The sequence below is a fragment of the Crocodylus siamensis genome, chromosome 3, assembly GCF_052110815.1.
Source record: "Crocodylus siamensis isolate JL-2025a chromosome 3, ASM5211081v1, whole genome shotgun sequence".
Taxonomy (NCBI): Eukaryota; Metazoa; Chordata; order Crocodylia; family Crocodylidae; genus Crocodylus; species Crocodylus siamensis.
In genome coordinates this window covers 229,720,708-229,735,397 of record NC_143397.1, presented here as the reverse complement: position 1 = coordinate 229,735,397, position 14,690 = coordinate 229,720,708, and the positions used below count along the sequence as shown (strand labels likewise).

Sequence of the window (14,690 nt, the reverse complement as noted above, 5' to 3'; positions counted from 1 at the left end):
ACCCTCTGCTGGCTATCCAAGACATTTTTATTGTAGATACACAATCAAAAAAAGCAGGCATGTCTGATAAAAAGGAGATTTCAAAGGCAGTCACAAATAACATCTCCTGTGATGTGAGAAATGCATCAACAGCAGGTCCAATGGCCAATGTTCATATGGTCTTGATATAACAGTATATCACTTCTTGCTGCCAGTTTGAACATAACTGGTCAATACCCAGACTTCTGAATATAGACAATGATATGGGGGGGGGGGGAAATCAAGGTAATATAAAATTGGAGAAGTTCAGCTTATGAAAGAACCAGTTTTTTGGGGTTTTTTTGTTTTTTACAGTTATTCTGCTCTCTTGCAAGTGACCATGTTGGGGCAGAGGGTAAAAACACCCACAATGAAGGACAGTAAAAATAACTTTAGGCCACTTGACCCTCTTCTTCCACTACCCACATCCTTAATATCACTGTAAGTAGGGTAACCATAAGTCCTAGGAAAACTGGGACAGTCCTGGCTTCTCTAGTTTGGGCCCCACTGGCTGACACTACTGCTGCTACGTGGGAGGGAGGTGGGTGAACTGTAGCAGATCACCTTTTCCTTGAGAAAAGTTCCAGTGCCACATGCTTTGGAACAAAAAGACAAACTTGAAATTTAGGCAGAGGATCTGCTTTGCAATCCCTTTGAAAATGCACCTAGATTTGGCCTGTGAAAACCTCTGCAAAACAAAACAAAATCCCACATAGCTGCTGTCCAGACATACCCACACAGTACAGACTTTGGTTTTAGTGATTAAAAACTCAGACTCCATCACTGACAAGCATGAATTTGAGTACTTGACATTGCAACCTTAATCATGCTTTTAACATGGTTCCTCTGTGCAAGATACCTGCATCTAGAGTGAGGAATCCTTCTGCAACTGTTATAGCCCATAGAGAAATATGTTAAATCTGCAAAAGATGTAGGTAGTTGCAGCTTAATATTTTTTAGTGAAAAGATACAGGAGTATGCATCATCTTCCCCCTCAGTTTTCCCTTCTGCCCTCAAATGGGCAATATATTATCTGCTATGTCATGCATCAGTCACAGATATCATCTTACAGGCACATTGATTTTCCTAAAAGGGGTCATGGACACTTCAAGAACATAGGCGGACATGTAGACTATACTGACAAAACTTGGAGTTTAGACCATATGGCTCATAGATATTTCACGAGAGCAGAGGCCATTAACAAGACACCTCAGAGAAAGGCAGGGCCTGAGAAATTACTAGTTCAATACTGAAGTCAAGAAGTCAAGAATGATATAATTTTAAGTTATTTTAATTGTACTTGAGTGGACCCTCTAAATAAAAAATGACCAACAAAACAATCTTGGTTTTATATGCTCAAATTTAGAAGCGTGCCAGTGTTTCCAGACTTGGCCTCAAGCTAAATTAAGTTCCAAAATAGGTGAATAAAACAGCTTCAACTACTTGAGTTGCCACAGAGTAAGAATATAAATAAGCTTTATCCTGACTCAATTAGGAACAAATTAAATATTTTTCACACAGGGTTACAGCAAAATGAAGCTGAGTTCATAGTAGCATTTTTTTCAGTAAGCCTAAAAAAATTTTAAAAAAAGATTAATTTTCTAAAGATTTTCATATTAGAAATAAAGCATTTTACTAAAAGCTCTATTTTCCTGTAGTGTCAAAATATGATGCCTCTTTGCTTGGTTTCTGCAGAAAGTTTAAGTAGGTAAACAGACTACTGCTGGAAGTTTGGGTGATTAATATATTCAAGGGTTCACTGGTACAAACTGAAACACAACTTTTTTATATTGTATTTAAAAAAACCAGCCTAATTCTAGTATCTCTCACTAAACAGATCCTATACTTACTGTCATATAAAAGAGTCCTTTTCTTATGAGAGAATCATTGTTAAAATGAAATAGGTGTGATGCTCCTTTTACAAAAAGCAATCTTCTGCCAGTGAAGAAGCAAAAATGAGAATGCTCCTCTTATTCAATGCAAGACAACAGTGAAAACTTAATTATTACTTTCTTCCTCCGTTACTCTTTCTTTCCTTAAAGCAAACTTATGAAACAGCAAAAGCAACCTTAAAATACTGACAAAATTCCTCAGTTTATAATTGTGGATAATCAGAAAATCTAAGAAGTTGCCTGTTAACATAAAAATGTTTTAATAGTGATAATAACTTTGATAAACTGCATATGCTCAACATTTCATAGATTTCTAGAGTTGGAAGGGACCTGGTAGATCATTGGGTCTGACCACCTGCTCCAGGCAGGAAAGAGTGCTGGGGTCAGGTAACCCTAACCAGATGCCTACTCTTGAACACCTCCAGGGTAAGGGAAAGCACCACCTCCTTTGGAAGCCCATTCCATATTTTGGCAACTCTCACCGTAAAAAATTTCTTCTTTATGTCCAATCTAAATCTGTTCTCCTTTAGTTTGTGGCCATTATTCCTGGTAACCCCAAGGGGTGCCCTGGTAAACAGAGTGTCCCCTATTCCCTGCTGTGCCCCACAATGAGTTTGCAGGCATCCACAAGGTTGCCTCTCAGCCTTCTTTTGCGAAGGCTGAAGAGATTCAGATCCCACAGTCTGTCTTCATGAGGTTTTACCTGCAGGCCCTCAACCATATGAGTAGCCCTCCTCTGAACCCTCTCAAGGTTATCCACATTCCTCTTGAAGTGCAGCACCCAAAACTGGACGCTACTCCATCCGCGGCCTCACCAATGCTGCATAGAAGGGAATTATCACTTCCCTAGAACTACCTGTGATACTCCTGCTGATGCAAGAAAGAGTGCGCGGTTAGCCTTACTATTACCTTGTCACACTGGCAACTCATGTTCATTTTTGTGTCAACCAGGACTCTGAGATCTTTTTCCACTGTTGTGGTGCTCAGAATGGTACCCCCCCCCGTCTATAGTTTAGTGTCGTCTGCGAATGTGGACAAGGTGTTTTTAACACCTTTGTCCAAATCGCCAATGAAGATATTAAACAGTACTGGTCCAAGGAGAGAGCCTTGGGGCACTGCCACTGTCCTTTCTGGCAAAGTGTTACTCAGCATTTCACATTATAAAAAACACCATAAAAAAAAAATTGGTCTAAGTTACAGATGACTGTTACTGTTCCCCAGCTTTGACTAACTGCATAGCCATAATAATGTATTAAGCCAGGGGTTGTCAACCGGGGGTACACATACTCCCAGGGATACTTGAGAAGGCCCTAGGAGTACACACAGGTGGGCAAGGATAGAGCACCGTCTGGCCGCCGGGGGTACACTAGTCCAAAAAGATTGAAAACCCCTACATTAAGCTGTATTTTTACATTTCATATGTCTTACAGTACAGCATCTTAATTGCTATGCTAAGCCAGTATGGTAAGTATTTTCCACATACTGAATTATGGGAGGGGAAAAAAATTCCAAATTCAATACTAGTATTGTACAAAAAAAGTTGGCTTAACCCTTTGTGCATGTCCTTAAACAAGAGATTATAGAACAGATAGTATGCTTGCCTCAACAGTATAAAAATCTATACAGAATAGCTTTTCTGCAGTACTATACACTGACACCCTTTCAAGAAGTTTCCATTAGTTTAGGATATTTATGTTATTCTGTAAAATTCTGATATAGGTAAAGAATAAATCTTAGGAGTAAAGTGCCTCAGCAACAGACAAACTGACAGTGTTTTAGACTGCAATTGTTGTTTCTAGACTCTAGCTGTTTTCATAATTTCCCCACTTATGTACACAACTTAAATTTAGTTGTCATACTGTCCTATACCAAGCATACTTCATTTTCATTTGATCCAAGATGTAAAGCAATTCATGTTAATGCTCCAAATTCTTGGCACACATGACTAATGTCTTAATAGTAAGAACTCATTGCATATAACACTATATTCAAGGAGCTATTGCCCTGAATTATTTACAAGACAATTTACACAAAGTATACGTTTATACAAATGGAGGAGGGAGGGGGGAATGAAAGTCCTTTTTATAACCATATGTTGCAAATCATTTTACATTGTACACTTGGCTAAAATGGTGTTGTCCCTAAAACATTGCTCAGTTACCTCCTGAGCCGGGTCAGGTACAAAATATTTCAAGTTACCTAAGAACTTCTTCTGCCTGCCAGGCAGCATCTTCCCCTTCTTCCCAGGCATTAGAGTTTTCCTGCCAGGTCTCCAAATCTCCCAATTCAGGCTGAAACAAACCATGGAAGAAAAATACTGTATTTACTACAACCTTAATAATAAGATAATCCCCCAGTAATCAGATTCTATAGATGGCAAATGTATAAATTCTTTATAATTTTCCAGGTATAGAAGCTAATTATTGGAGGTTTGCCTTGAATTTAACCCCCTTCCCACTCTACAAGCAGGGAAAACAAATCTGGGGGTTTCAGGCAGGCCTTTTCTTTCTGCTTCCCCCCAACTTTTTCCCCTGACAGTCCTTTCCCCCTCCCCTTACTGTCAGACCTGAAGTGAGGAGCAAATCTGAAAACAATAAGCTTGAAATTAAACATAGCTTTAGCAATTTTCATATAGTACTTATAGACTTAGTTTATCCAGAAGTTATGTATTTTACCTTTTTTTTTTTTTTTGGTTGCTGCAAGTTTTTAGCACAGGTGTTTCATAAACACAATTTTGAGCCTTTTTTGGGGCAATCAGTATAAACTATTTTTTTTTAATATATTTTGTTTCAAAGGCCAAATCAGTTTCAGATTCAATTGGACAAAGCCCAATACTCAAGTTCCAAAATTCAACTGAGGAGAGCTTAGGTGTCAAGTCTGTGTGGCTTTACCATCAGGCAATCATCCTCCCTCCCAGCCCCATCAGTCTGGGGCTTCAGATATTCCCCAAATCCTGGCAGGTATCCTATGTGCTAGCCCCAGGCTTGGACGCCTTGGGGTTCAGATGCCCCCAGTCTTGTTTGATCTTAGCCAAAAGTCTGAGATCAGGATATCTTGTATTTACTCAATTCTAAGATGAGTTCCCTCTCCCATATTCAACATGGGGAAAACCAAGCCTCAACTTAGAATCGAGTATCATACTGCTTCACCTGGCTCAGCTGAGACAACAGTAACAGTGCACAAATTCCTCCTTCTCTGGAAGCAGATGCTGGAAGGAGGAATCTGTATGCTGCTGATGCTACCCCCACCACCTGCTGCTTCCCCACTGCCTGCCCCCAATACCTAGATTCTAAACTTAGAAAATTATAACAAATTTATAATTTTCCATGTCTATGATTTAATGGGGGGGGGGAGATGGAAGGGGGTGGCATCATATTAAATTCAGAGTAATCTTGGATACAGATAGATACACTAATTAAGACACCTCAATCAACAAGTCTGCAAGAGAACTGAACACATGCAGAACTTGGATAGTCATGTTATATATCCCTTGAGAGAACTTTAGTAGTTGAGACTGGGATGGTACTCCTGCCTTTAGCGTTGTACAGTACAGATGATGCTGTAACTGTTTAAAATAAATTTTTACCTGGCAAGAATCTATAGACCATAGTAGTTTTTAAATTTAATTACCAGGATAAAAAGCAGCAGACTTCAAATTAGAATAAACTTTAAAGTCTTATAAATATTCTAATTTTAAGTACAGACAACTTAAAGTGCAACTAGTAGCTTTAGAGGGTTTGCAAAATCCAATTAACCCTAACTAAACATTGCAAATTAGGCAAGCATCATCATACGTTATATGTATAGCCCACAAGGTCTTGTACTGCACACATTTCCTCTGTAGTTAAGGAAAACATTTCCCTTCGTGTGTGCTGAATCATATATTTGGATGTACATGCAGCTTCATGGACTGGTCACTACAAATGCAGGTCATTCCTCTGTTCCTTCACTGAAGGCTTAACATGTAATATCCAGAAACATTAGAGCCAATTGGTTTGAGAGATAGGTGAATACCCAGGGTGTCTCTCATCCTTGCTAGCTTGCAGTGCATTCCTTTCTCATTTCTTTTTTTCATTAGCTAAAAATGAAATGTCATCTCATTTTCAAATGTCATGTTAGTGACATGAGTGATTCACCTAAGTCCTCAATTTAAATTCAGCAACACTTGCTCAAACAGCTCTAATGCTTTTTCAGCAATTCCATTCTAGAAAGAATTTGCCTTCTACCAATAAGCAGCACGTATCTGACAAATAAAGGATCACCATACTTACAGACTGATTAATAAAAGGAGTATCTTGGGTAGCTGCTAATCTACTAGAAAATCCTGTACTTCCATCTGGGACCCCAAAATTTAAGGGTTCTCGTTTTTTAATAACTATCTGAAAAACAGCAAAAAACAGGAAGGGAAAAGTCACACATTTTTATACCACTGAGAGATAAGCACAAGATTAGGACATTTACTTCAGTACTTCAAAACCCTACATCTCTAAGATATAGCAACATGACACAATGCAGTGCTGTACAAAGGAGGTAATAGAGCTAGCTCAGGCACTATTAGTTTTACTGAGAAGCTGAACATATTTGCCTGGCCAGAGTCAGGCAATGGTGATTCTGCTCCCTGATCTGGCTTAGATACCTTTGCACAGTACTACCTCTTGCCAAGCTTTAAAACACAAAAATGTCAAAATGTTTGCTTACCAGCTAGTAATACCACTACATAGGCTAGATATAGTAGCTGCTTCTCTCTTTCAAAAGCAGGATCAAGCAATGTACCATGGTGACTAAGTTCACCATGTATCCCTTTAGCAATTTGGCCACACAGAACTTAAAAGTACAAAATCTCAAGCAGTGATCAACGGGTCAGTTTTGCAATAACCACCTGTGTTTGTCAGCTGGGATTCAATCCAGGGTGGGGAAATAAGCACCAGACAACAAGTCCCCATAACAGCAAGCAATTATTTTAGCATAAATGCTGGAGGTCTATGCTTTTGCCGTGAAATTCCCAGGTTCAACTTATTTTGTTTTGCTTTGAGTTTTATTTGGGGGGGAGGAAAGGAGGAGGGAGGGGAAGAGCTATTCTTAGTTAATAACTCCTTAGGGAGAAGGGTTAAAATCTCAAATTTTACCCTCACGGTTTTCTCTCTGTCAGGGATGGGCAATTATTTAGGCTGGGAGGACACCTAGGGAGTTTTGGAGAGCTGTGTGGGCTGGGTCAACATTCCCCTCCCCTCCTCTCCTCTTCCCAGGACTGCAACAGCTCACCAATACTTCTTATGCAGTAGATTACTAGACCACTTTGGGGGCATTGGATGGAGTGAGTAGGAAGGGGTCTCCATGGAGATTGGCCCAGGACTCCCATGGGTAGGGAGTGCTCAGCTGGGTGGAGGGGACGGGGACGAGCAGGGCTAGGATTGCAGGGCAGTGACAGTGTGGTGCTGGGGCCCAAGGCTGAGCTGCACAGCTCTCTGCTGTCACCCCCACGTGATCCCACCCTGCACCCAGATACCGCTCCTTGCCCACCTGTGGCCCCATCCCATACACCCAGGCTGCCCACAGGAGTCCTGGACTGATCTCCATGGATACCCTTGCCTGATCTGTCCCGCACGCCCAGCAGTGGGTGCGGGGCAGACAGGCCAGGGTACCAGGGCAGCAGGGCCAGGTCCAGCAGTGGTGGTGACACTGTCAGCAGCAGCCAGAAGGAGCTGCCGCCACTGGGGCTGCCAGGAAGCAGAGTTCAGCTGCTGTGCTGTCCCAGCCCTGCTACGTGTCCGGGGCAACAGGAACAGCCACACACACCACAGCCTGGGCTGCACCCAGCACCTGGGATGGACGGGGCCAAAAATACGCCACAGGCCTGATAAAATCCTTTGGTTGGTTAGATCCAGCCGGCAGGCCATATTTTGTCCGCCACTGCTCTATGGGCCTGGTGACCGTCTATAAACTCACTAGGGAGGGTGCAGAAGGGTTTGGGAGAGACCTTGTTTCCCCTAGCGCCCCCTGGCATAACAAGGAATAACGGCCACAAGTTGCTGGAGAGTAGGTTTAGATTAAACATCCATAAGAACTACTTCACTGTCAGGGTGGCTAGGATCTGGAACCAACTTCCAAGGGAAGTGGTGCTGGCTCCTACCCTGGGGGTCTTTAAGAGGAGGCTTGATGCCTACCTGGCTGGAGTCATCTGAGCTCAGTTTTTCTCCTGCCCAGGCAGGGGGTCGGACGTGAAGATGTACAAGGTCCCTTCTGACCCTACTTCTATGATTCTATGTCCTTGCTGTTTCTTTATCCTGAAACTAAGTATAGTATTTAACAACTACACTCACTTGGGTCATTCCATATTTGTAAATACCACAACCACAAACTAGTTTGAGGACACAAAGATAAAGAAGAGAGATTTCTCATTAGTAATTATTTCTGAATCCCTAGTTACATATAGGATCCAGAGACCTATGAGAGAAGAGATAGACAGGCTAGTCCAGATCCAAAGATATTGATTCCATCACCAAATAAAGTATCTGACAATGGAGGCTGCTGCATACGAAGCCTTATGCCTCTGAACCAGTCATTCTCCAAGGGTATCACAAATGTACATTTAGAGTAGTTTCAAAAGAGGAACTGCTGACAAGGAGTATGAAGCAGGTGTTACAGTCCAGCAAGTATGTGGACAAGCTAGGCACAATATAGATGAAGCAGTGTCAACACTTGTATCACTCCCAGCTTGTCCACCTATAACTGTTAAAGCGTAACACCAGCTGCACAGTTTAGAGCAAGAGCTTTTTCATCCCCTTTTGGACAAATGTTCATTTGGAACTATTTCGTCCTGCCCTACTTTTTGCCTGACTTTGGTTTAATATTGCCTACCACCCTCTGATTACCAAATAAAGAGAACTAAGAGCAAAAGGAGTGCTTTTAATGGTTCTTTGAGAAGATGAAACAGAGGAAACTTACCAAGGTATGGTGAACTTCCCATATGCTACTGAAAGCAAACTGAAACAAAAGTACTTTGAGAGCCAATGTGAGCATTAAGTGCAGCTCCATGCAGTTAATCCACTGAAACATCTTCCTTAGCCAAAGAGACTGAAGAGGAACTAGTCATATGAAGAGGAACTAGTCATATGGGCTATTATGGTAACAAAGATAGACTGTACCACCTGGTTCTATCCTACGAATAAATTTAAGTGCTTTTCACCCTCAAGGAGGGTTAATAAAGGTTTTAATTTAACTCAAGCAAACTAGTTTCAAGAGCACAGCTCCTCCTTTTCTGCTTTGTAATTACACTAAGCACTGGAAAAAGGCTCTCTCCCTATTGCAGTTAGTTTTGCAAAAGGAATCAAAATTTCTACAGCCCCCTATAATTTTCATTCACACTTTACTAGCTTCCCCTGCTACGTAGGAAGAACCACCTCCTTCTGCTTTGTCTCCTTCCTGCTTTCTCTCAGAGTGGTTTAGTTTGAAACAGCAAGGAGCTGGATGGAGTCTGCCTGCTCTTCCTTGAAATACCAAGACTAGGGTCTTCCAGCCAGTCACTGAGACCCAAGGAAGCTGGGCTTTTTCCCCAAGTGAATCAGAGTAGTATAAACTGGTCTCTCTTGCACCAGGGCTTGTTTCTCCAGACGGGGGGGAAGATGCATATGAAGCTTGGTATGCTCAGCCTCCCAAACTGACCACTGATTAGCAGCAAATCTGGGAGTTAATTCCTTTTTATCTTCAAAAAATTGTCACTACCTTCTCTGTTTAAACTATGCTTTAAAAAGAGCTACTCAGGAAAGTGGCCTTTCTTTGGAAACATTCTTGAAAAACGACTATTTAGGAAAGATAGTAACTATAATAAAACAGAGTTTGATTCCTGAAGCGGAATTGTTAGAATGAGTTTTTAATAACAAAAATTTATTTTGTTTCATTTCCTTTTAATTAAAAATATTAATTTGCAGAGGTTATATTATGACTTTTTTTAAAGGAAAAGCAGACATGCATTTATAAATAAAGCTGAAACAAAGCTTGACCGTCTCTCTGTACAAAGTGGTATGTGACAGAGAAGAAAGAGATGCCATCTCTCATATACTATCAAGCTAATATTTTATATTTAAAAAGAACTCTGAAGATTTATGTGCCAGTGTTTAAATATGTAAACTAATTTATTATTCTGCAATCCTTTTCACCACAACATATGCAATTTTTCTTTAAAAACAAGAAAGTTCCTGTGTGCTTTGTTAAAATCAAAGTAGGGCTGAAAGGCACCTTAGAAGGACATTTACTTTGACACCTTCTGGCTACAGGCAGGATCACTCCTAGACAAGGGTTGCCCAACCTGTTCTTAAAAATCTGAGAAGCAACTCTCATACACAGCTACAAAGCATAATTCCCCAAAACAGCAAACATTTTTTTTTAATCAAGGTGTTGAAAAAGTTCAATAAAGCAAGATTCCCTGGATTTCTGGTGCAAGTGTAAGCAAAATGGACTGCATACAAAAGTTGGCTTTTTACAGAATTATCAGTACGCATCCATACCCACTTAAGATATTCTAACTAGCCTTTTTTAAACTTTATTCCAAAGAAACTTATACCTGGCTTTCCCTACTGTTTTCTCACCAAGCAATACCTTATCTTCTTTGCACCTATGTTTTTATAGAACACACCCTGCCTGTGCTCTCTTCCCGTGTCCACTAACACCCCAAAATAAGTCAATAAGGCTGCCTTAAAATAGCCCCAAGAGTGCTCCAAGCACTGCTCTTGGGCACTGTGTTTTAGACATGCTTACTGACACATGTTCAGGGATGCCATAGAGTGACTACATTGCCTTAAATTTCAGCAGGCGGTACATGCAGAGGAGCAGTGCATACTTCGCAGCAGCATTCCTGGCGGCTAATTTAGAAAACAGGGTCAATGTAGACATGCCGCTAGGGGTTACTATGCTGGTAGCAGCCATTCTGGTAGCAAAATAGTAGTTTAAACAAAAGAGTATTACTAAGAACCTAAACTGAGCAAACCTTTAACTCTGCCTGAAAAGGACAGAGGGAATGAATTCACATAGAAAAAATGTGATGTATTTTTCCTAGCTGGCTTTTAGCCTATGCTACCAGGTGGCAGTATATGAGCAAGTGAAGCAATCTGATTCTCATGGAAAGACCATGTCTTGCTTCCTTTAGATCACACCGACTGATGCAAAATCTGTTGCATAATGAAGGTCTGCATTGTTTTACTAGAACTAGTAAACTTGTTGTTTCTCTCCACCTTGAATAGTGGAGAAAAGCCTCTTTTACCCCTGCTATTTGTTTTGTAAGAACTTACAAAAGCTCCACTGAAGCATCGAAAGCAACATCAGCTCATCTTCCTCCCTTCTCTTGTGGCTGAAGGAGACGTGATACAATCCAAATGACCAGAACTAGATTTTCTCCTTGGTTGTGTCTTGACAGACAAGAGACCAAGGGATAGCTGCTCATTTGTCCTGTGATGATGACACCCAGAACATGGAAAGCTTTGTCCTTAATACAATAAGTTGATTTATTCTGTGGCAGTCTTCCCAGAATACCCTCCTCTCATTCAGCTTTTATTCTAGTTAAAAAACAAACGACTATACACACAGAATTTGTATAGTCCTATATTCTAAGTAATATACTCCTATTGCAACAATGTTTGCATATTTGCATACAAAAGAGTATTTATGAAATAGACTAAAGTAGACAGTGATAGTGCAGCCCTTTTCTCCTTTATATGATACACAATTAATTTCTGATACTGAGAAATAGTACTTCCCCCCATACACAAGTCTCAGGATACAGAAATAAATAAGGATGCTGAAGTAATTGCTTTAACTTAGAAAAACGGGGAAGGTACACACCTGGATTTTTTGACAAGAACAAGATTAGCACATTTTCCTAATTGTCCTCAGTGCCACATGCGGAAAGAGAACAAAACAGATAAGGGGAGGCATGACAGAAACACATTAGTTGGCTAAAAAAAAAAAATCAGACATCAGAAGCAGGGCTGGTGATTTTTGCATGAAAACCCTTACTTACTTTTAAATCACTGTTACGGGTGGTTAATATACGAGGCAAATCTCACACATACATTTGTATGCCTGAAACCTACTTTCTGCGCTTTCCTTATAGTGGGCATCATGTCTTTAAAATAGTCAGGCTCCATTTGTTCCAAAGCATTCTGTTGCATGGCTACATTTCCATTGCCACCTTCAATCTTCACACTAGTAGGTGCATCTTCATCCCATGAAGTCCAGTCTTCTACTTCTGACTAAATACAATTGAATAGGGGTTTATCATTAGATTTGCAAGTGGAAGATCATCACATTTATTGTTATTTTGTTAATGGGATTGGCAGAATGTATTTACTCAAAGTCACCCAACCCTTTAAAGCTTTTACCTTAGGAACAGATGAATAATCCACTGTAGTTGGCAACGTTATTTGGTCTCCACTTAACTTTCGTCCCCTTCCAGACCTGAAAGAGAAATGCAGGATTCCTCCAAGCTCTGAAAACATGAACACTACATTAAAAAGAAAGTTGAGGGCCAATCAAGATACTGAAAAGAAAGAATGTGATGAGAATTATAGCCAAATCACTAATGAATTGTAATAAACAACCCCAACATTTACTTATTTATCAAACGACAGACAGAACTAAAAAGGGGACCCAGGAAATGCATACTGTGCATTAAAAACTACTCTGTTTTGTTTACAAGAAAGGCTGTTAGAAAGTTTTAAAATCTTGATATGCTTTTCATCATTTCTTTTCTTTGCACATTTTGCTTTTTCTGTTTGGACAATGATAATTAGCTTCAGTTTTGTTTATTGTCAATTTCATTTTGAAATTCTTACTGCTTTAATATTTAAGTTGCAAACACCATAGTGTTCTGTTTGTTCCATCAGGTACTTCTTTAAAGTTCACTGAAAATTAGGGGTATACTGATAAAGATTTTCTTGACTGATACTGATAGGCAATTATGAACCAGGCATATCGGCTGATACCAATCTGGTAACTGATTTACAGGAATGCAGCCGGGCAGCTTGGAGAGCAGCTCCCTGCAAGTAAGTCTGTGGAGGGGAAGGAGTATGGTGGGGAGGGAGATCAAGGCCCCCATGGTGAGGGAGGGAGGAGGGCAGGGGGCACTGCCCAGCCAGGGCAGTGAATCTGACCTGAGGCTGGGGTGAGGAGCCACAGGTGCCTCATCCAGGGTATCAGTGGCCCGGCGCTTAAAAATGGCAGTGGGGGTGCTTGAATTAAAACCTCATTTGTCCAGCTTTAGTTCAAGCAGCCCTGCTGCCATTTTTAAGTGCAGGGACACTTAACTGGAGCAGAGCTGAGCTGCTCACTGCAGGCTCGGGGCTCTCCACCCTGCTACCTTTGCCCCAGGGACCCCGTGATACATGGGCATTCCCTACCTGCTTAGGGGACAACTCGCTGCCCCAATAGCAGCCAGGTGGGCATAGGATACATGGCCAGCAGAGGGCTCCCAAGGGAAAGGCACCAGGACAAAGACCCCTGAGCCTGTAGCTCACATCTGCCCTGTGCACAAATATGGGGGCACATGCTCCACCATGCCAGCCCCCACGCCCCATGGATGAGCTGCCTTTGGCTTCATCCGACTTCCTGCCCCAGGTCCCATTCACCACCTTGGCTGGGTAGTGCCCCCAACCCCCACCCCTCCCTCACCATGGAGGCCTTGATTTGCCCCCGCTGTGCCCCTTCCCTCCCCCACATCCTTTCTCCTCCACAAACTTGCCTGCAGGCTGCTGTTCTCCATGCTGCCTGGCTTCATTCCTGGTGCTCATGCATGTGGCACCCAGGGGACCTCACCAGAAGGCATATTATATTTATCAGTTAACGTTATCGGTTATGCCGGCCAAAAAAGGCAAATTGCCAGTAATGTTAATTTTCCTTTTATTGGTGCCGATCCAACATGGCACTGATATATTGGTATAACTCTACTGAAAATATTTCTGTTACTTTTAGCTTGAAAAAAAGCAAACCTTATTATGATAAGTTAGATCAAAATATACACTTGTACTGAGATTCCTTTTAATGATTCTTAAAGATTACTTGAATTTTTTGGGACTGAAGTTTGCACAATATTCACAGCTTCTCTTCACTATAGGCCACTATTTTCTTAGTAAGCGTTAACATTTCCCTGTACGTACAGATAAAATTTTGAGACAAAAGGAGCTAGTAGTTTACAGAAACATAGTAGGAAACTAAACATATTTTAATTCCAATTCTGGATTCCAGAGTACATCACCAAGTATCGAGTAATGAGACCAATCAACATTAGGCTTCCTACAATATGATGCAACCACTGCTGCAATTCTATCAATGGAAGATGTGGTTTAGACAAAACCCTAAGTTTTATTTTCATTTACTATAACTAACTCAGTGGCAAAAAGCATTCATCATAATGTATATTAAAGACTGTGGGGTAAGAAGTAGAAAATTAAAGGATTACCGAAAACTTGATTTAGTTATCTATTCAGCCATTTATCCATTAAAAATATTCAAGCTGGCAGTATCCCTTTAAGTATAACCATTAACAGAGCACGGAAAAAGTCTGAACTCTCTCAAACATTATAGCTAAAGTGAACAAGCTAATTTATGAAACATACGCAAGGATCTATATGATTTACAAATAAAGCATCTCCTTCAAAGCTTTACCCTCTTCTAGAAAAACAACATTATGGCTTTGCTAACCGATTCCCAGTTTAATACACACCAAGTATCACTGCAAACTAATTTAAACACATATAAGTCTGTGCAAGTGCATCTGCTGCAGTCCTGCCC

General features: G+C 40.9%; 1 protein-coding gene across 2 annotated transcripts in view; it reads right to left on the bottom strand.

Moving 5' to 3' along the window:
* The window catches only part of EBAG9 (estrogen receptor binding site associated antigen 9), a 55,631-nt gene that overhangs the window by 5,521 nt on the left and 35,420 nt on the right, over positions 1-14,690 (bottom strand). The window contains exons 3-7 of one of the 2 annotated variants that reach the window (XM_090040520.1): positions 12,284-12,359; positions 11,996-12,154; positions 6,182-6,289; positions 4,110-4,201; positions 878-938 (exon numbers count right to left, since the gene is read on the bottom strand). In XM_090040520.1, coding sequence (XP_089896646.1) covers positions 911-938; positions 4,110-4,201; positions 6,182-6,289; positions 11,996-12,154; positions 12,284-12,359 — 463 coding nt within the window. In that variant the 3' untranslated portion in view covers positions 878-910. The remainder of the gene's footprint in view (positions 1-877; positions 939-4,109; positions 4,202-6,181; positions 6,290-11,995; positions 12,155-12,283; positions 12,360-14,690) is intronic. The other variant, XM_090040519.1, reaches the window with a different exon arrangement.